This window comes from Pholcus phalangioides, unplaced genomic scaffold, assembly GCF_987345545.1.
Source record: "Pholcus phalangioides strain wild (caught in Gottingen) unplaced genomic scaffold, Ppha-v1.0 ptg000039l_1, whole genome shotgun sequence".
NCBI lineage: Eukaryota > Metazoa > Arthropoda > Arachnida > Araneae > Pholcidae > Pholcus > Pholcus phalangioides.
In genome coordinates this window covers 13,925,355-13,949,197 of record NW_028301625.1, presented here as the reverse complement: position 1 = coordinate 13,949,197, position 23,843 = coordinate 13,925,355, and the positions used below count along the sequence as shown (strand labels likewise).

The following is a 23,843-nucleotide window of genomic DNA, read 5'->3' as shown; positions in this document are numbered from 1 at the left end:
TCCTTAGATAGTGACGCAGAGGTAACTTTTCTAGAAGTGAAAATTCCCAGTTCATAAGAAGAATTGCAGCAACTTCCTGAAAAACAAAATTAGCAAAAAGAAATGGAAGATGAAATCTTAGCATTAAGAAACAGGGATGTCTATGAAATTGTTCAAAAACCCGAGGGAGCAAGAATTTTTAGTAATAAGTGAGTGTATACGTTGAAAAGGATGAATCTGAGAAAACAAAGAGATACAAACCCTGTTTGGTAGTACAGGGATTTTCAAAAATTGAAGTGATTGATTATAATGAAGTATTTTCACCGGTAGTCTCATTTACCCTCGTTAAACTATTCATGTCGTTTGTTGTATTGACGGGTCGGACATCTCAACATTTGGACATTAAAAATGGATATTTGTATGGAAAATTAAATAAAATTATCCATATGGAACAACCTAAAGGGTTTAATATTCCTGACTTAAAAGATCATGCGTTGAAACTAAATAAGGCGGCAGCCTACATCAATTGGGCTGAGAACGGTTCTTTGAATTAGATGAGACTTTTCAAAATTAGGTTTTGTTAAAATTACAGGTTGTAATTGTGTATATAATACATATTTGATTGTACAGTAATTATTCTTGTATATGTGGATGATTTTGCCATCCTTGCTAAAGATATGTCAAAATTAAATCATGTTCTTGAATTACGAGAAAAAACTTGACAAAACTTTACGAGAAAGACTTGAATTAAGAGTAAATTTGAATGCAAAGATCTTGGTCGTATAACATGTTCCTTAGGAGTTCAATTTGAAATTATCAATGGTAAATTATTAATGCATTACAAACATTATATTAATCTAATTCAAGAAAAATATACTGATATTCCAATATTTACATTGGAAATTCCGATGAATCCCAGAAAAGTGATTCAATGTTCTAAAGTAGTGGTTCTCAACCTTTTTTGACTTATGGAGCCCTTTCTGGTATATAATTTCTATGAAGGACTAGCCCTATTTTTTATTCATTCACCAAACTTACTGATTTATTATTATTCAAAAATTCTTATAATTATTTTTTCCGAATTTAATGTTTTTTGTATTTTTCTCGAGCTGCCACAGAGTCCCTGGGGAGTTCACATGGAGCCCCAAGAGGATTAGATCACTGCTTTACTTGGCTAACAAAACGAGACTGACATGCATCCAGTAATACTATTATCTCAGTTTTGTAACAATCTGAATGAAATACATTGGAGAATATTATGTAAAATTTTACATTATGTTATAAGGAGTGCCAATTATAGTATAAATCTGAATAAATGTTAAAATTTTGAACTAGTTGCTTATTCAGATGCCAGTTCGGCATTATATAGAAATAATCGTAAATCAATAAGTGGATATATTGTAATGTTTGGAAATGTACCTATCTCATGGAAAAGTTTAAAACAAAGTTGTGTAGCACTATCAATAATGGAATCCAAATTTATATCATTGTCAAAAACTGTGAAAGAAGTAATTTGGTTAATGAGAATTTCAGGAAATTGTGAAAAATTAGAATTACCATATCTATATATACCCTGAATTTATTGTGATAATGAAAGTGCAATATATTTTTCTAGAAATTGTAATGAAAATCAAAGAACAAAACATATCGACACCAGGTTTTATTTTGTTAAGGAATTATTAGATCAAGAAAAGTTTAAATTATTACACATTACTGGTAAACAAAATATTGCGGATATGTTGACCAAATAGTAAAAACTTCAACAGTGTTGTGATTATATTTTTGACATTTTGTTACACTGTTACAATTTCAATTTGCATCAGTAAGATGGGGCGAATGTCAAATTTGTACTGATATGCAAATTAGATATATGTTGGCAGATGGCATTATTTTTATTGCTATGAAATGTATTTATAGTTTGATGGGTTTTTTTTCATGGCTGCATGTTTTAGTATTGCTTGATGTTAATTATGATGATAGACTCTTGTGAATCATTTTGCTAGAGCAATAAATTGACTTTCATTGCAAATCAATTCTTGCTGTTTCGTAATTGAGAAGGGCTTTGCGTTATTTTCAACTATCCTCTTTGACAAGTATCAAATACATTTCAAAAATTGAATCCATGACTTGACATTTGCTAGGGAGGTGTGCACCTTCACTTTCATTTCAGAAGCCATCCCTGTATAAACTTTCATAGCTTTTTAATGGGTAGTTAAGACTGCAAACAGAGCTCAGAACGTCAACTTTATTTATAAACACTCTGTATAATCATTGTATATGTGGGATTACAGACAAAAATGCTGTATTTATTTATTTATATGGAATAAATACATAGTCTTATGTGAAATTTATGATAAGGTGCCAGCATCAAGCTTACTAATATTTTTTCAACCCTTTCTTTTTATAGATCATATGGCTTTGCTTCTTCTTAAAATGTGGAAATTACAAAATTTTTAACAAAATTCTAACTAAATTAGATCAAAATATGGCAAACCTGTTAGTTCTGAGCCACCATCATCTTCTGGTTTGATCCACTTGAGTGAAATGGAATTGTTTGTTGCTTCAGTGCATTCGATTGGTCCCCTTGGTGGTGATGGCTTATCTGTGGAAATTGTTTCGAAGTTCATAAAAATAAAAGTATGGTAATGCATAATGAAAACTGACATAGATTCTCTTGGAATGTGAAAATTGTATAAAAATTAATTTTTATCTCATTTGCACATACCTATTATACCATATTTCAACATAGTGTAGAATCAAATATAATGTAGGCACTATCCTATCCCCCACTACCTAAAATAACGTGTAAAGGCCAGTATAAATTACTCCCTTTGTTTATGTACCCTTTCTGTAAGTTATTTACGTACTCTGAGTCAAGACAGATTCCTCAGTTACTTGAGTATAGAAGTTTGTTTGTTGCACCTGGCACTACTCTTTTGTTACTGCTATGGGGAGTGTTTATGGTCAACCACAAACTATCTCTCCTATAACCTTATAGGTCATCAAAAACTTTTAATTAGTGAATGATAAAAGAATATATGAAGTTAAACCTTGATTTAATGGCAAAACTATATGGTCTAGATAGAACTTAATTGAAATTGATTATGACTGCTCAACGATTTAATGATAGATTTAGATTAATTTCCTCACACACAACCAAGTGATAAAATTCAGAAATCTTCATACTCAAAGAATGTTTTGGAACTTTGTTTTCCAGATTGCAAAACCACTGAATTGGCTTCCTGTTTTTGGAATGTTATTCTAAGTCTTTCCTTTGAAAAAATCCTAAAGCTTCAATAATAAAAATGTGATGAAACTCCATTTGTGCTTATTGTCAATAATCTTAACAAACTCAATATAAGAAAAACTGGATCTGCAGGGGAAGAGGGCATTGGCTGATATGTGACTAATAAAAAACAATTAGGGGGATATTCATACAATTAAAAATGTGAAAAACAAATAATGAGATGCTTTTAAAATAGACATTAGTTTTAGAAAATTAAAGAAATTACTATTGGTTAATACCAATACTGAAACAACTGTAAACTGCAGAGGTAATTCAAAAGAAAACTGCATATGAATTTAGCTCTCATCTGACTTTTTTTAATATTTTTACAATTTTTACTTCTTTTCAAGGCCATAGCCACCATCTAAGAAATGTATAAAACAAATTATGGTATTCTTCGTGGTAAAATAATTAAATATTCATGCAACTGTATTATTCAAAATATTTGAATAGGTATTTTTTATTTTTATTGTAAGGGTATGGTGCTGAGAAGAAACTTTAAAAAGTACCAAGTTAATTAATTTGATAATGTGGTAGTGAAAAGGTTAATGCAGTATCATAATTGACCATGCAATCAATTCACTTGAATGACAAGTTTATCACCAGTAACAAACCATCTCTCTCCCATACCTTATACGATTTCATAATATTTCAATCAAAAGCTGATGCAGTTGATGATTTTAGGGTTATGTCTTTTATGATTACACAATTTTTAGTACAGCAAGGCTACTATGAGCTGTATAATCCAGGGGCGTCAGATGTCTTTTCGACCAATGGGTGTTCACACAGGCGTACGCCGGGGGGGGGGGGTGCCCCCCTCCTTGAAGGATGTTAAAAATTTCAAACTATTTGTAAAAATAAAAATAAATATTTAAAAAAACACAAATATATTTTTGTAGAAATTCTGTATACCATAGGTGGCTCGAGCCTCGAGGCAAAATTCTCACCCATGCGAGATATTGGTTACGTGTCACTTTGGCATATAAGCCACATCAGTGAAGCAATCCCGAAAATTCACAACTAGATAAAAGGCATCAAAAGTTAGTTTTCTTTGAGAGTCATTAATGCACTACAATTTGAGTGTTTTCACAGACACGAAACACGTTCTCTCTCTCTAAACTTTTCTGCAATTATTTTTCTCTTTACTCCTGATCTAGTACTTTTTCCCTATAGCAGTGCCCTGTGCGGGTGGCACAGCGCGAAAGCCATCTCTGCTTATATGCTTATATTTATGAATTTATATATTAATGAATTTATTTTTTATTTCCTATGATAAGATACTTAGTAATAATTTCTAAGATTCATTATTGGAATCTTAAACAAGTCATGGTTTTTCTTCTTAATTATTTTTGCCACGAGCCTAATATATGAAAATATTTTATTATGCAAATTTTTGAATTTATAAAAAAAGCTTTCAATGGTTACTTGAATGTAATTATGATAGAGTAAGGTAATTAACCGGTCAGGTGTCCAATTAATGTCCTTTTTTTTCCTTTTTTCTCCTTTTCAAAAGTCTGAAGCTAATAAAATGAATTTTCATGATTGAAATCATGATTAAAATAAATTTTTATGAATACATTTAAACTGACTTCCTCATTTTTTAAAATCACCAACAAAAAAAATTATGATAATTAAAATAATTACTAATTAGTTTTTAAAAGTTGAAATAATTCGATTAGAAATTGGTGTGATTGCGTATGCCGTCGTAACCACCTGACTGGTTAAGGTAGATGGATACTTTCAGAATAGCATACAATAATTAAAACCTGAAAGTGTTGACTGTGAAGAGGTCAACTAAAAATTTGGTCTTTAAGCAGACTGTCGAGTCATCAAGAGTGAATTAAATTTAAAATAATTTGGCAAGTACCAACCAAATATATTGTGGCACTATTCATAACCAATTGAATTAGTATTTAGTCATGCCATAGCTCTGGTTCTAAATCTTTTCTACAATCCTATGGGGACAACAACCTTACCCCACATGAATATATCCACTGCTACTTCTACTTTCTGGCACCAAAGGGGATGTTGGTCAAACTGAAAAACCCTGTCTTTGCATATGCTCTTTGGAACTCCTTCACCAATTGTAATAGCCATAAGCATTGATGTTATCAGGGTTTGAAACTGGAAGCTGTTTCTTCTCCCACGAAATGAAAGTTTTAGGAGGGAAAAAAAATCATGTTTCCCATTTCAGAAGAAAAGGGTTTCTTTTACAAAAATGCCCCTTTTACAATAAGGCTACAATAAGCCCCCCCCCCTAAATTTTGCGACCACGTGCGACCGCACCTTTCACAACTGCTTAAGTCTGGTCTGCTTCAACAAAATGGAAGGCGAGAAAACAATGAGATTTCTATCGGTTTGAGAAAGGGATCCTTCCTTCTGTCACATGGAACCCTTGTGATGGTCCCAGATGCATACCCCTTTTAGGTAGGAACCGTGGCTGTACTCGGCACTGTTTGATTTCCAAACTTAAAAATATCGCTCCAAATGGAACAATGGCTCCAGAAGCGTGCGCAGGAAGGAACAAAGATGGGGTCTCCATGTGATCAGAAATAGATAACTGAAAAAAATCTAAAATATTTAAGAAAATTCAATTAAAATATCATATTGGTATATAAAGAAAATACTCATATGATACTTTAATTAAATTCTTTCATTTTAAAATGCTAATTTTTAAGGTTAGTATTGCAAGATTTTTTGGAAGATATTCCCTGTATCCTCTCCTCCCGCATCCCGCAGCAGAGTCCTCAGACTAAACTTTTTATGTGGCCTTCTATAGTTAATTTGCAATGTGCAAAACAAAAAATGATAAGAGAATCGTCCCGGGCCCCCAGGCTGAAACCCTGTTAGAGAGCTGCCCCTGCCCCCAATATAGTCTTTTGCTATACATTAATGTAACAAAGTTTTTTTATATAAACAAATTTAGATATCAGTGGTTCTAAAAGTGCACATTGCGGTTCCTAGGGGGTGCCACTGGGAGTTTGCAACATCGATATATATACGTGCCTGTTCCATGCTCTGAATTGATTTCTTTCAGCATTTCTAGAAGGCTGAGGAGAAACGATGGCTAGGACCATGAGGGCATGGCCCCCACAAGGGTGGGGTTGACAGGGTTCCAGCCCTGGGGTCAGGCACGGTTCTAATCATTTTTTTTCACGCTATAAATTGTTTATAAAGGGGCTTGTGAAAGTCAGGTCTGGGGGCCCCCGCAAAAGATACCATTCTAGGGCTGGCATCTTGGCATTTTTTGCACCTCCACAATCTCATGAGAGAGCCGTGGTTCGCAAACACTCGAGACAACTTGATATTGTATAAGGGGAACTATTGCTTACCCAGCTGCTTCAAATAAAAGAATTTCCAAACACTCAGAGGACTTGCCTTAATGAGCAGTCTAAAGCAGAGGATCTTAACCTTTATTTACTTGCAGAGTATTTTTTAGTATATAATTTCTATGGCGGAGCTCTGTAGGTTCGTCTCTTTTATTTACTCATCAAATTTGCTGATTTATTTCATTTTCTTCAAGTGACTATGGAGCCTTTCTGAAAGAGCACACAGAGCCCCAAGGACTCCGCAGAGCACTGGTTGAGAACCGTTGGTCTAGGAAAATAAATGCACGCACAATTGCACCAGTATCAAGACCTTATAAGCAAATTATCCCATATCTGCTGGAATCAGTCATAAACAAGGAGACAAATTTTCCATAATACTTTTACCCTGAGGTGAAGGAAGGATGTCTGCATGGACAGAATCTAAAAAAAAAAGCGGGTGTGGGCTCCAACAATTACCATCGTAAGTTCCTGAAGCTGTGCAAATAACCATTGGATAAGTAGAGCAACACGACAGAACAAGACGTATAGGGTGAAGAAAAAAAGATTTTTGTTATTTTTTGTTAGGTTTTTGTTTACTGCAAAACACTGTAGGTGCTCAAGCAGCACCGCCCGGTTCTGACACCACATCAAAACATATGCATCTGGATACCCTCCATCCCTTAAGCAAAACAGGTAAAAGGGACACAAGCAAAAATTGTGAGAAAGTGGAGATGTAGGAGCACTACATTAATAATGCTTGCTGTATCTGCGCATAAAGGCTCTGTCAGTTGTGATGGCAACAGAGACTCCAGCAAGATTCAAAACGCATAGAGAGGAAACAGCCAGTTTTCCTTTCAATTTTTTAAAATTTTTTTGTGTTCGATATTTGCGAAAAAACAATCAGAAATCTATACAGGAGATTTTTATTTCTGAATCAAGTCTGTGGGTGCTCTGCCCCATTCTACAAGAGAGTGTGGGTGCTCAAGCACCCCCGGCTCCGACACCGCTGGTATAATCTGTGATTTTCTAGAACTTCAACTCAAGTCAGAACTCTTTTTTATAAATATAAAACTAACAAACACTAGCACAAATGTTAAAATTTATATAATTGAGTGTTTTTACATATTTAATTTCTTTTCATGAAGTAAGAAAATAGATATATAATCGCGCCACTCAATGGAAGTGATTGCTCAGAAAGATTTCACTGCATTTAAAACTTACCATAAACTAAAACAGTTATATCTGCAGAATCCTCTCCATATGCATTCTTAGCTGTGATAGTGTATACTCCACTATCTGGTCGGACTGATTTTGGAATGGTCAGCTTCAACATTTCATCTCCTATCTCTTGTTTTGTGTGAGGGCAATCTGGAAGCAACTGATTTTTGAATGTCCATTTTATTGTAGGTAATGGCGCACCAGTCATTGGAATGTTAATATATACAGGTTCACCAGCTTTCACTCTAATCAGTTTTCCATATAAGCCATCCATATGCAGCTTTGGTTTTTCTGAAATTACGTGAAGAAAAAACTGTAGCAACCCACTTGGGGAATTTAGGGGAATCAACAAAAAATTAAATAAGAAAAAAAATTGATCAACCCTGTATCAGAAAAAGCTTCAAATGATTTGTAACTTTCACAAAACATTTTATTTACTATTTTTATTGTGATTATGCATTTTCGTGAAAATTGCACTTATTTTTACAAACATATATTGATGTTTTTTCTAAAAATTCTAATTTTCATCAAACAGTTTTTCCTTAAAGTGAAGTTTTCACCCAAATTTTATAAAACGTACAGAGAATTGGACAACGTAAAAATTACACATTATACCAAAATTTGAAATGGAGCTATTTGATATTTCATGGGATATGAGCACTTACAGAAAAAATGTTTAAGTATGAATGCACAAAAGATATCAGATTTTATATATTTATTATTATTTTTAAATCATGACATATAATTACACATCAATAACCATCCAAATCACCATGGGATCACATGGACCATGTTGGTGATTAGAAGAAATTATTCAGCTTTAAGATGTCAAAATATACAAAATATATATATAGATATAAAACAAAGAATACACAGACACGAAACACACATAATGCACAAGTGCACAAGTGGTGTTTGATTGAGTATTAAAGTAGAGTGATCAAGAAAAGGAAAAAATTAATAAAATAAAAATTAAATTAAATTTTGTAATACATGTTGGTGGCAAGCAGAAGTGTCAGATCATGATGTAACTAAATAGTTTCAGTCATCAAGGCGCTTGTTTTAAACGAGAAATCAAAATATATACATATGTATATACATGCCAAGAGAAAAAAACCATATATGCAATTTTCAAAATTCACATACATGCATGCTTACGTTTACATAGAAGAAGGTCTAGATTTAGTACATTGCTTAAACATCAATACAGGCTCGAATAGTAATTTTCTATGTCAGATATCAAAAGTACAAAAATTGTTTCAAAAATTTTTTTAAAGTATACTCATTTTGAATGTTTTTAGTGATCTACTGGCAAACCATTATATTGTTTAAGGGCTAGGTATATGAAACTTTTGAATAAAATGATGTTATGAGGTTTGGGGTTCACTAATATCTGATATGGTCTCCTTGGATTAATCTGTAAGTTTTTTACAAAAGTTAAAATTTTTATAAACAGCGAAACATATTTTATAGAAATGCAGCTGCCAAGTAGATAAAATATAAAAATTGTTATAATGAATCAGAAATAATGCTTTCAGTTATTATATATATTTTATTTGAAAGAATATTTATAAATTTGTCTTGGGTTCGGGTTATTTCATTAATCAGGGGCGTAGCCAGAAATTTCGTTCGGGGGGGGGAACCACTTTCATTTCGGGGGGGGGGGGCAAAGTGACAGAACAATGGATTTGGCCATTTTTTTGTTGAAAATTTTAAGACTTTTTGCTTTAACAGATAGAACAGGGAAAAAATGGACTCATTTCAAATTCTAAAAGTCAAATGCAGATAGATTAATAGAAACAACTGCATATCTATGCAGAAACCATCATCTTTAATAACTACTCAACACATAATTAATATGTATATATTCACCTTTCATTGGTTTTGCAGCAATCGGTTTGGATGCAGGACTAGGCTCACTACAGCCAGCAACATTGTTTGCAGAGATACGGTATTCATATAAATGCCCATCAGTTACAGTGTGATCTGTGAAATTGACATTCTGAAACCAATAAAATAAAATAAATAACATGCTTTCATATGAATGGTAATAACTGGATTAAAGATTATACAAGGTGGCAACTATCGACCACCTAATAATTACACATGTGATTCTTTGTGAAAAAATATTATGGAAAAGAGTTTTTCGTTTTAGGATCTGATAAATATTTAATGAGTTATAACGTTTTTAATTTTGGTGATGTGTCATTTTTATAACGGTCAGTTACAAGCCAAACACCCAACAAAAGTAAATTTATCTGCTAGCAGCAGGTTACCACTTCTTGAAAATGATTCAATCCCATTAGAGGCAGAGTTTGGTCTTCTTTCACGATTGACGATTTTTCTCTCAATCTAGTATGATAGTATAACCTTGTTGTCATGTGTAGCTTACATCTAATTATGTGTTAGTTTCATCCACTATACTGGCAAATTTATCACCAGATTTGTAAAGTGTTAGCCAAATGAGATCTACTTGGAAATTTTGTTAACCAAATCAACGCTTTTTATTTCAAAATGTGATAATTTGTTCTCTTTCACTATCAAATCAAATTTTTGAGGGAAGGGGCATACAGTACATAGCGTTTGCTGCACAATTATTTTTTTACGCTGTCATTTTAATCAGATTGCATGTTGATCAATAAAACAGGGCAATATTTTTTTTTGGGTAATTTTAAAATTTCATTGAAACAGTTACGTGTAAAAAGCTTCAATGAAGATTGCAAAAATGGTAGCTTAACAAAGATAACAGTAAAATAACAGTAAAATAATAACAATGATTTAATAAGAAACATTCAATCAAATTATTTTATGAATTGACATTCAAAAGAATTAGTGGTTTTGGATTTTTTCTATTAATTATTCATCAAGTCACATTTTCATACAGATTTTTGCATGTTGCAAGGCATATTTTTTATTTCCTTTTGACTGCAATTGATTTTTAAGGTGCTGAAATATTAATTAATTTTTATTTTACCTTTTTAAAGAACGATTTGGATGACTTCAAAATTTATTCCAGCATGCATGATTCGCACAGAACTTCGCCATTTCTTGAGATAAAATTTTATTCTGAGACATATTTATAGGGGGACAGTTGCCCTAGGCCTCTCTTAGCAGAGACACACTTCAGGATGTCGCTGCCCTAGGCACTGCTAATTTTGCCGCTTCTTTGAGATGCTCTCATACGTATTTGGTTTCTCAATTTTTTTTTCAGAAAAATCATGCTTACCCCCCCCCCAGCTCTCAATTTCTGGGCATGTGTTCTATCTTTAAGCTACAGAGGACAGACATTTTTTTTCCTAAGAACACTGTGTTCCTTTAGGCTGAACAGGACTGTGCAATAGACAGCCTCCTAACTCAGCAGCAGCTCGTAATGAAATTAGCCTCCAAATGGCGACATAGAACGAAATGATAAACCTCTCTGCTAATTGTATGAAGTACAGATGACTGGATACCAAGCAAAGATAATTGAAATTATTCATTATTCTCTAAACTTTCATATTTCGTAAACATATTTATCATGAAAAAATGGTGCTTTTCTTAGGTATTTTTTCCATAACCAATAAACGAGTAAAAAAAATTTCATCAGCAAAAATATGCCTTCTAGATAATATTGAAAACAATAATACAGAATTATACAGTACAGCATTGAATTAAATGTGAGAAAGGCAACAATGAAGTAGAACTCCTTCTGCCACCAGCCAAATGAAACTGTTACAATTCTTTGATTAAAATCAGCTACTGAATTTTGATTAATGTGCTGCATGAAAAACAATATGATATGATATTAGCTAATATTTTATAAGCAAAAATATTAGTTAAATTATCAAGTTTGTATGAAAATTTTAAAAGTTGTTAAAAAACAAAAGTCACTGACTTTTCTTTCCAATTTCCTTCACTTGGTATCCAGTCAGCTGTATTTCATACAATTGGCAGAGAGTTTCATTGTTTCATTCTATGTCACCATCTGGAGGCTAATTTTGCTATGAGCTGCTGCTGAGTTAGGAGGCTATCTATTGCACAGTCCTGTTCAGCCCAAAGAAACACAGTGTTCTTGGGAAAGAAAATGCTTGTCCTCTGTAGCTTAATGGTAGAGCACGTGCACGGAAAGTGCGAGGTTGGTGGTACAATTCCCCCACAGAGGAATATGACTTTTCTTTCCAATTATCTTCGCTTAGTATCCAGTGTCATCTGTACCTCATACAATTAGCAGAGAGATTCATCATTTTGTTCCTTGTCTTTACAGTTTGTCCTTCAAAATATGGTTTTGAGAAGTGTTATCGGAAAATTTGTCCTGTTTTTGAAACATATTCCAGGGTTGTTATGAAATTTTTCTATTCGGAATTTCGTTAATTTCAACCTCTCAATAAGAGTTGAAAAACTAAGGTTGTCTGCTTAAAAAGCAACAGATAGTTTGTCGACCAAGTCCAAAACATCTTTTAAGAGACAAATGCTTGAAACAAAGTTGAACTCAGATGTTGCCTTTAAAAGGTTGGGGGATTTAGTGTCAGCCTGTCAGCCCCCTTTTCTTTTGGTAGCTGTATCATACAAGTGACACTCATCTTTTAATATCAATACAATGCTATCATAGCTTTTGTGAATAGCACACACTACTTTTCCCAAAGATAACAACTTCCTATATGCTGCTGCTTCAACATGATAGCTTCATGAATAATTTGTTGCATTTCTTGCAGTCTGCTACAGTGTGCTGATGAAGATTTAAAATACCTTTTTTTTTTCAAACGGAGCATAAGACAGGTCTATCACCATCTATGGGCGATTTACTACCTAGTGAGTTGTGCCAGAAGTATAACGGTGTGTGTGTGTGTGTACCCAACAGTCTGAGTGTGTATGTAGTGTTGTGTTTGATTTTCCAGTGCTGCTATCTATATTTTAGAAGGGAAGTGAATGATGTGTTATAATTGAATTACAATTTGTACTGTTTGTAGGTGTGTTACTCTATGTGGCGAGACTTAAAGGGAGATTGGCTCGCATTCGCGCCCTTGTTGGAAACCACAGAAACCCAACTTCAGCTGACCAGCACTGTGGCGACGGTGGGGTTCGAACCCTGGTTTTAAACTGGTTTGCAGCATAAAAATGAACAAAATATGTTATGATACCATATATTATTTGTTTTTATGTTGCATACCAGAGTAAATTTTACGCGGCACAATAACAGTTGATATGTTTTTATGTTCGCTGCTAAATTACTTTCTGTAAATACTAAAAAACAAAGTAAACTGTATTTTGGCTCGTGATGCTTACAATGGTATGTCGCCTGAAAATAAAACAATTATAGCTCCATACCTCATGCTGTTCATTTTCCTTCTGTATCGGTTTAAAACCAAAAACATTTTATTTTGAGAATTATAACAGATAGTTTCATTATTATTCAATAGGTGACAGCAAGAGTCCTAGCTTTTAACGTGGTTTTTTCATATTTATAATAGAAAAGTATAAATGTGATGTATAATAAGGCAGATAGTTATGTACAGGAAGTTTCCTCCCCTAATGTATTTTTTCACCTGTTTGCAATTATTTCTCCCATTTGTGACGCTTTTCGAAAATTTTCACTTAATTTGAAATAGCTGTACAATGAATTTATCATGCTTCATACTTTTGTAATTGTAGGCACCTTTCCTGCAGCTTGACTAACAGCGAGACTAAGGCCAACACAATGAATATGCAACATTAAAGGATTTTGGTTTTTTAGCTGTACACTAACACCATTTATGGAGCCCATCATAACAGATGCTCCATCTGAACCAAATCCTAAAACTTTGTTTATTGGGAGCTTTCTAGACTCGGGAAAGTTCAATATTATTTTTGTTATGTTATTTGCAGTGCAGTTTGCATCAGGAATCATTATATTAGCCCAAAAATGAACTTCTGAAGCCCCATCTTTAAAAACTTTCGCAAATACCATCATCTTTTTTGTTACCGATATGTCAGTGCTCTCATCAATTAAAAATGAAATAAAAGGGCTCTCTTGTGTATATAGTTAGTAAGACAATCTACAAATATGTCTGACATAACTATTTCGATATTAGTTAACTTCCTATTATGCATGTTTATTGTTGCAAAATTTATATTTTGCACACCATTTTCTTTCTGCAGATTCATTATTGGCTTATATTTCATTTTTGAGCCATCTCCTCCTTTGCCATAGTGTATAAAATTTTGAAAATAATTAAATCTATTTCACTCTCTTGGGATTCTGCGGCTTTTATGCATTATTCAAGTGCAACTGCTCGGTGGGGAGCAACAAGAGCTGCTCTATGATCTGATGACAATTGATGCTGCAAAAACAAAGAATATTGGAAATTTCCTGCAGCTATGGTTAGCCATTACAACAGTTAACTTGCTTTTCCTACAAATTTTGCAGAATGTGTGATTTCTTTTTTCACCAAACTTGATCCAAGGAAATGCTCTATACCATTTTGGAAAAATTTGGAGGGACTCCCTTTAGGAGTTTTGTTAGAGCTGTACCTATCAGCAATTTTTTTCCTTTCTGTTTGTGGCCATCACTAGAAAGTACACAATCACGGTTTTCAAAAGTATTTGAAGACATACTGATTGGAGAATTGAGATTATCTTCCTCACTAGATGGTCTTTTACTTGTCGAGGATTCAACTATAGAACCTTCAGTGCACGTGGATATCTTCGTTGGCATGACTCATTTTTTGAGGGAAGAACTTGAAACTTTGTTTTTGAGACATTTTTTTTTGTCACAGCGGTTTTGAAACTTTTTTCCAATAGATCACTAAAAAAATCAATGTGACATTTGCACAATTTTTCGCGAGAGCAACCATCAACTGAGTAAAAAGGCGGCGATTTTTGTCATACACGATAGTTTACAAAAGAAAGTAAGGGCGTTTTTATAACAGCTAACATTGTAGAATCAAAAACAAAAAATAAAGGTAGGTAAAAAGCATTATATAGGTAATCTCTAAACCCTTGGTATACTATTTACTTTATGTTTATTGTCTTGTACATATATTTTCAAAAAAATATAAAAAACTAACTAAATTTTGAATATTTTCACCAACAGAGAAAATTTCGGGGGGAGGGGGGGTGAAATATGTATCAAGATGCGTATTGGCGAATGCTGGTTTTGAGTAGGGGCCTACGGTTTCATAAGCACATTCATATCATAAATGACATGCCACAAAAATTTTAAACTGCAATTGTTAGACTTCATCATGACAATTTATGACTGTGATTGATTTCATTCAACATGCTTATTGTGTTAATCAAGTTAACTGTGTTGTAGTTCAAAAGTTGCAATGCAACATGTAAATCTTATAAAACTTCTGAATTGGATTTTTTTTTTTTTAAATCTCATCTCAAAATTGTTGATGGTACTTTATTTATTCAAGGGGTATCATGACTCCTCAAGTTGATTTTGGAACATGACAATACAAAATATTTCATTCAATTGAGAAAATCAAATGCAAAAAATTTTGCGTCGATCAGGTTAATTTATTTTTTCAAAATAAAATAAAAAATTAATGAATTATAGTATAAACATGAACAGGAGAAAATGCTTTGAGCACGATTTTCTCAAATTACAGTTTCAACTCATCCATTTAGGGTACAAAAAAAACACTACTACACCAAAAATTCTGAAATTTTGTAAAAATATTTATACATGTTTTAGTAAGATGAAACTCGAACTCCAATATCTGATCATTCGTTAAAATTTTATGAATTTCCAAGTTTGAAAAGATGTATAAATTTCAAAAATGTGTATTCAACATTAAAAAAAAATTACTTGGGTTAATTTCTAAATCTGTGGTTCATTTCAATAACATATGGCGAGTGAATATTTCTGCGAAATTTCAGAATTTTTGGGGCAGCAGTAGTTTTTTTTTAAACCTCACAGATGAACTCAAAAAACTGCAATCTTAGAAAACCCTAATAATTAACAACACATAAAAAGTTGAAAAGCATGTACAGACACACAACAAAAGAGGAAAAAAAACTGGTTTTCTTTCTTGATTTCTAAGGGTTCTATCATTGTTCAGTTTTAAGAAATGACAAGTTATATATTTGGTATACATACGGTGAATTTGGCAGGATTTTGAAGTGACGTCATCAATTTTTATAGCATTATAACTCATTAATTATGGGTCAAATCAAAAAACTGAAAAGACTTTTTAAGATCAGTTTTTCACAAGAAATCACATGTGCAATGATGTAAGTAGTCACTAATCTAGTAAGTACTCTAGACGTAAGTTACCACTAATGTATGGATTAAAAAGTGATGAAACGTGCTCTAAAAATATGCTCTAATAATGCCAAAATATGCATTACATTTCCTAAAATATGCTGAAAAATTTCATAAAACTTTAAAAATGCCAAAATATGTACTAAAATTTAAAAAAAGCATATGGGTTAAGAAAAGTCAAATAACTAAGGGAAATTAGTAATCACGTTTTTAAAATGCATATTTTTATTCCTATGTACATATTCAATTGCAAAAATATTCTTGTGCACATAACTTGAACTTTATCTAGGAATATTTAGATATCAGTAGCTGCTCACTGTGTGTGTGTGTGATAAGAAGTAGTGTTTTGCTTTAAAAAAAATTAAGTACCAGAGGCAAAACAGAAATACAGTAAACTTCACCGGCCCTTCTCCTTTTAAAAGGATCATGGCTGATGTGACAGAGATGGGGGCAAACCATTTCAGTTTTCTACCTCATATTTAACACCTGGATCAAAAAACTGTGGCAATCAAACAAAGCACATAGCTTTCACTACAGCTTATTGTAGCTCAAAGTTCCTGAGAGTTGAGTAGGCCATGCTTCAGCTCACCCCATTCATCAAAGTATTATAAAATACAAAATTTTTTACGTTTATAAAAATAATTCAACCTTATAACTATAATTTTTTAATTCTGATAGCATCAGTGCTATGCTACAATAAAAAAAAGAGCACTTAGTAATTTGTAATGAGCTATGTCTTTCCATAGTAACAGTACAGTTGAAAAATCTTGAAGCTAAGTGGCTTATTTTATGAACTGATGCCACCTGCCTTGAGCTGCCCTTGTATGAAAGTAGAAAATTCACACAAAATAATATTAACAAATCCTCACAAAATGGCTACATATCCTGGTAGTCTAGTTAACTTTTGAATATGAAAATATGAGAGAGCAGGTTATGACAAGTTTTTTCAAAAGTGTTCAGATGTGTTTTCTCCAATTGATCAATAGAATTGTTCATATTCAAATATATAACTGACAATTTAAGCTATAGCACATTGAATTATAATATAAAATATAATTTTATATTATATGTTATGTTATCTAAAACCACTGACAAAATTTTGCAGTCTTGAAAGCCATTGTGACCAAGTTTGACTCTACTTCATCAAAACATATAGAGATGAATATATGAGATGGGTTGGAGTCTAACCTAAACATAGTCTAAACATCCTGGAGCATTGCCCCCTAGACTGGGATCTTTGGCAGGTCTCCAAGCCAGACTTTTCACAGGCCCTTTTATAGTGAACTTATAGCATGAAAAAACAAAAAATGATGATAATTGTCCCAGACCCCAGGGCCAGAGTTTTGTCAGCCCCACCCTTGTGGGGGCCATGACACTGAATGACATATAAACTGACTGATGATGAAATATATATAGGTTATATCACTTTTTACTCCTCTCACGCCAGGAGCTGCTACTAAGATAAGTGAAACTCTCTACATATGTATATATACATATAGGCACTTTCACAAATGAAAATCCATGTAGTTTCTTCCTATAATATATTCAAGAATAGGGGAGAAACTTACTTTTACCATTTCTCGATTTATTTGAACCCATCTATTCAACTTTGTGTCTCTACGCTCAATATCATAACCAATAATGTCTGAACCCCCATCCTTCAATGGAGGGGACCATCGAATTTTGATAAAATCTCTATCATGATCGACAGCTTCAGGTTGTCCAGGTGGACTAGGAGGTTCTAAAAAAAACATTTTATAAGAGAGATTAGAATGATAGACACTATACAGTACCAGTATTATTATCTGTGGGAAAAGCCTTCAAAGTTTATCAAATTGAAAAAAAATTTAAAACCAGTATCAGTGATTGCACATCCACAATGTTTAAGTCATTGATATAATGATTAAGTCTTAATATAACACTCAAGCGTACACATTTGTATGCTTAAGGCTTCTATCTACAGCAGAAAACAAAAAATATAAGTGAAAAATATAAAGGGTCAGAAAGATCAGACACACCCTGCTCCCCATCTTATGCAGATTTTGGATCATAGGTTGGGCTCCTATATACCCAGCACATAAACAGATGAATAATTAGTAATATATAATTTATATTAATATAATTTATAATAAGTAATTATTTCAATAAATGATTAGTTAAACAAATACAAATGCCACAACAGGCAAAATGTCCAGCAAGATGACTGAAAAAAAGATGGATGTCTGATATATCTGAAATACAGTAACCCTAAAAAAGAGAAATTATCACAAAAATAAAGATAAATTATCAAGAAAAACTAATGATTATAAAAAAATATAATACATTGCCCGTAAATTTTTTTTTATGTCTATCTTGTCTAAGTATGTATAGCTTCCCAATTTATCCCAACATAGGTTATTTATTATATTTATTTTATAACGTGTCTATTGTGAATTCACGACAACCGTGGACAAGCTTATAATATCAATCAAACATTGTTATTCCATTTTTCCATAATCCTGTTAGAGAAAAATTCCCTGTTGCACCACAATCTGGAGTTGTTCCTTAATAATTGATACTTGTGTCCCATTGTCAAAACACTCAATTGACAGCATATTAATAACTCATGGTCCAGCCTATTATTCCATTGAAAATTTTATAACTTTGATCATATCCCCATGTCCTACCAGTGCTCTTCCAATGCAAACATATTAAAAAAATGTTTGCTTCATCGTGTAATCAAATCTCATCCCATGAACCAACAATAGCACATGTAACTTTACTGTGCACCTCCTCAACCAAATAGACGTCCTTCTGTAGGTATGGTTGTAGTGAGAGAACTTTCCTACTACTACTTCTATTTTCTTTTTTACTTTACTTTCTTTTGTCAATATATGCCTGCATTTACCTCTTACTTTCAGCAAAAGCCTTTTGAAGTTCATGTACGAATCAGTTGCATTTCTCAGTAGGCGACTGCCATCAAATTATAGACATTTTCTCTTCTGTCTTGTTTCCAAGTTTGGATGAAATTTTAGAACTAACACATGATCCCTATTGACCAATTAGAAGGTAGCATCTCTACGAAAGTGCTCATATTCTAGGTGTGCTATACAGGGCTGGACCTAGAAATTCTGCCACCTGAGGTGAATATCATTTTGCCACTCTTTATGACTATCAGATATGACTATCTGAAAATAGTTTTCTTTCTTCCCCTCTATTACGTTGATACAGTGGTTTCCGAAGTTTTGGTCATGACCCCATTGGGGGGGGGGGGTGTAATGTTGATGATTTAAGATGTTGCAAGAGAATTTCCTAATCCTGATGAGAGTAAATATACTTTATCTCTTCTTTGAAGGGAAGTGGTCCCCATAGTGTGCGCAGCTGTCTACATTTTTTTATGGGCTTTGGCAAAATGTCTGCCCTTCAAAGGATTAATTGAGATACTTAGCACATATATATCATATAACAAATTAAAATCCCACATAAAATTTGCTAAAATAATTAGAAGAAAAATTTTATTCAATCAATTATCACAAAGTTTTTGCACAGTTTTATGAGAAAACATGAAAATCAATAAATTTATATATTTACACCAAAGACAAAATTTATTCATTGAAAATCTAAGAAATGCTCTCCTCATTTCTCAGTTTTCAAAAATTATGATTCTGCATGTTATGTTGTGTATATATTGTTATATTGCGTAGCATACAGAAAAGTGTTTCCTACATTTTTATTTACATGTTGCTGTGCAAAATTTTCTACCCAAATAGCATCCCTGAGTTCATACATTTGTGACCAGAGGCGTAGCAAGCAAGAGAGAACATATGGGGACCCGTGCCCTCCCCAAGACGATCAAAAATTTAAATATTTTTGAATATTATAATAAAAAATTAAAATATCAAAAGAAAATACCTTTACACTGCATGTTATCTTTATTCACTTCTGATAATTTAAAATGCTTTTTGAAGGCTAGTAGCTCAAAATTTCTCTAGGAGAGATTGCTTGTGCTCCCCAAACCCAATGTGCTCCTCTAAAGGTTGATCTTGTGTACACCAATGCTCGTGACCAGAGTGCAGGGTATTTTAATATGATAGGCCTTCTCATCATGTGCAACCTAGTAATTCAAATTCTACAACAAGCCATTATAGCCCTCAATCATTGTTTGACACAACATAACCTTGAGGGTCCTTGCACCAATAAAAAACAAACTCCGATCCAATTCGAAGGTGCATATGCACCCTCAAATGGTTTATAGCATATATCGCAGCCAATCCGTCTGTAAAATATGTTTTTGGTGTCCAAAAACACCCTCCACCGCCTTTGTTATTGCGATTCAACCATACATTCTATGCCAAAAAGTGTTTGTTTAGGTGTCTTATATCACCTCTTAAAGTTTATTCTATGAATTTAGAATCACTCTGTATTACATATGAAAAACATCAATGAAGTAGAACCCCTTCCTGCACCCATCAAGTAGAGCTGTTACCATTCTTCAATTAAAATGGATGTGTGTGACCAAATTTTGATTAATGAGCCGCATGCAAAAAGCAATATCATATGATGTAAGTTAATATTTTATAAGCAAAAGTAGTAGTTAAATTATCAAGTTTGCCTCAAAATTTTAACAGTTGTTATTTGTGTGGTGTAAATCAACACTAGTAAAACTTGCAAACTGCAGTTGTCTTTGGATTTCACATTGCTTTTGATTCTAATTACAGAAAGCCTAAAATGGCTACACTTTGCGAGTTCTACTAACGTTCTTCTTTTACTATACACAAATAACAACTGTTAAAATTTTGAGGCAAACTTGATAAAACATATTAGCTAATATCATATCACATTGTTTTTTTCATGTGTCACATTAATCAAAATTTGGTCACTGATTTTAATCAAAGAATTATAACAGTTTTATTTGGCAGGTGGCAGAAGGGGTTCTATTTCATTGATGTCTTTCTCACATTTAATATAATACTGTACTGTATAATTCTGTATAATTGTTTTCAATATTATTTAGAAGGCATATTTTTTCTGATGAAATTTTATTTTTACCCGTTTATTGGTTATGGACAAAAATGACTAAGAAAGACACAATTTTTTCATGATAAATAAGTTTACAAAATATGAACATTTACAGTCTGAAAAAGCTAGAGATTCTAGATATTGGCATTGGCTGAAAGAGGCATTTGTCAGAAGATGAACAATTAATCCAAACTAATCCTAAGAGAATTCGACTAGACAAAGGAAACATGTTGAAAAAGAGCAAAAAGATACTTAACAAAAAAGAGAAGGAACCAGACCCATCATTTGGGGAGGGGGGGGGGTCAGGGTGTACGACCCCGGCTTTGAAAAAATACATTAGAAATGGTGTGTGTGTATATATATATGCACACACAAATATATGCATATATATATACATACATTGAGTTCCTGGGAAAAGGCAGTTGAATTTTCTTTCTTTCCAAAACTATATCTCCGCATCAGACGCTTGTTAAAAACCTTCATATACATTGATTATATGTTCTTTGCCCCCTCCTCCAGAAAAAATTGAAATGACGGGCCTGGAAGGAACCTAATTTTTTTTCAGGAACCGGCTTCTCTAGAAATAGGTGACACTTTTTAGATGGGTAAGTAAGGAGGTGTGTTGAGATGAATTAAGCTTTGAATAGCAAAGAGTTGAATAGAGCATTTCAACACTGAAAAGTATTGCATTTACTTGCACTTATTTATCCACTCGTGCTTTCCCTTCAAAATTATTTTGATGTGTAAAAATTTCCACTGTAATTATAAATCTATCATAAAAAATGCCACCCTTGTAATCATAGGACCATCCTAGGCAGCCACGTCATTGCCTCATGCCTGGCACTGCCCCTGGTGCTATACACTTTTTGGCAGAAACTTTTAGGATAAGAAAAACATCCAGCTCTCTTTTCCACCAGACCGACTTGATTTGCTTTGAAATTTAGTTCAAAATTATAATATAATGTAATACACAAGTTTACTTGATGCAGAGTGCTCCCAAGGGTAGGGGAGGATGGCTGGTTAGTGTTCTGATTTTCTTTTTTGTATTTTGAGCAGTTTTTGGTTATGCTATGTTATTAGTCTTGTGTTTGTCAACTTTTTTTATAATCTCATATAGAGTTGGTTATGAGATAATACCTATTAATACAAATTTAATGATTTGATTTAAGAGTTTCATTAATGATATATTTTTTAAAGACATGTTTGAATGCTTAATAATTGAGTAAAATATAAAAGCTGAACACAATGCAAGAGACAGAATGAATTCAATGAGAAATGTCATATTTAATTTTACTAATATATCTCTGTGATTTGATATCACAACAGGGTCTCCAAAACCACACAGTGTACACTGGGCTAGGACAAACCAAGCCCAGGAATAGTAGAAGAATTACTTTAATGGTAAGCGAAGATACCTTTTAAGAAGAAAACAAGCATACTATCAACGTTTTTGACAACCGCTGAACAATGTTCAGAAAACCTAAGCCACTCATCAATGATAATTCCCAAATCATTGATCCTAGTTGCATCTGGAATAATTTTATCATCAAACTCATAGGTGAAATGGGGGTTATTCAAACTAAAATGAGCAACCATGCACTTTTCAATGATAAAAGTCATGCTCAGTTCATTTACCCTTGCTGAAATCATATTCAAATTTGACTGCCGGATCTCCTGGTCACTTTGATTCTCAACTACCCCCATTAGCTTCACAAGGGCCAGATGCTTGGTCAGCTGGGACAAGCTTGCATATCGCACCCCATTGTAATGTTAAAGGAGAAATTAAAGGGTGAAATTTGCACCTCCACTGGTCTGTTGCTCTTGGCGCCAGACCTGCCTGATCCCCTCCAATTGTGGCTTTCAGCTTCACATCATATGCGAATCTGCTAACAATCTCATTGATACCCTCACTGAGTTTATCGATAAACAAAAGACAGTAAAGATAGATGTGTGGGAAGTGTTTCAAACCTGTGGGTGCTCGACTTGACTTTTATGTAGGATATTTTGATGATCAATTCTGAGGTGACACATGCTACAATTTACTGTGGGTACTCAAGCACCAACAGCACCCATGGCTTTGATGCCACTCTCTAGCGAAAAATTATTTGAAATTTTTCTTTGCTATCTTTCATCTTCATCTAATACTCAAAAACTTCAACTAGGAGGAAGAAAACTTTGAGTTAAGGAAAATTTTAATACTATATTTTTATGTTATTTAGAAGATTTAGGAGGATAACATCTTGGTGAAACTAATTTTTGATCCATTGTAACATTTCATAAGGGATGATACAGTTTAAGATGATTCATCACCAACTTTCATTAAATATTTAGTCACAGTTAACACATATCTTTATGTCTTTAGTCTTATCTCATGGCATTATAATTAAAATGAATAACTCAAGATACCATACCAAAGTTTTCAAGAGACATGTTACAAAATGCATATATATATATATATATATATATATATATATTCTACCTGTATTTTTGTCACATAGGACTGTTATTGAATTTTTGCAAAACTGATGCTTGGTCGAGCATTAATCTTCTAATGCATGCTTGAGAAGTTTTATCTTATTTCATTTGTAATTCAATCTACACTCACTCCCTTCAATATTTATCACATTTATTACTACATTTTCAGCACCAGAATAGATTAATTCTTCCAAATAAACTTTTATGGTTTATATGTTGATTATCCTGATCCTAATTTAGTTTTCAATGATTCATTTTTTACAACATTGGCAAAAAAACAAACAACCATGTTGCTGTATCTTCCAAATTTTCAAAAAAAATTGTTTTTTCATTATCTTTAGATTCTTCATTG

The 23,843-nt window shown here is 33.0% G+C and overlaps 1 protein-coding gene across 4 annotated transcripts in view; it reads right to left on the bottom strand.

Moving 5' to 3' along the window:
• The window catches only part of LOC149065606 (twitchin-like), an 834,903-nt gene that overhangs the window by 268,235 nt on the left and 542,825 nt on the right, over positions 1 to 23,843 (bottom strand). For all 4 annotated transcript variants that reach the window (XM_089253452.1, XM_089253454.1, XM_089253453.1 and 1 more), the window contains 4 exons: positions 17,587 to 17,759; positions 9,664 to 9,793; positions 7,795 to 8,082; positions 2,474 to 2,581 (listed from right to left, as the gene is read on the bottom strand). In XM_089253452.1, the coding sequence (XP_089109578.1) occupies positions 2,474 to 2,581; positions 7,795 to 8,082; positions 9,664 to 9,793; positions 17,587 to 17,759 (699 nt within the window). The remainder of the gene's footprint in view (positions 1 to 2,473; positions 2,582 to 7,794; positions 8,083 to 9,663; positions 9,794 to 17,586; positions 17,760 to 23,843) is intronic.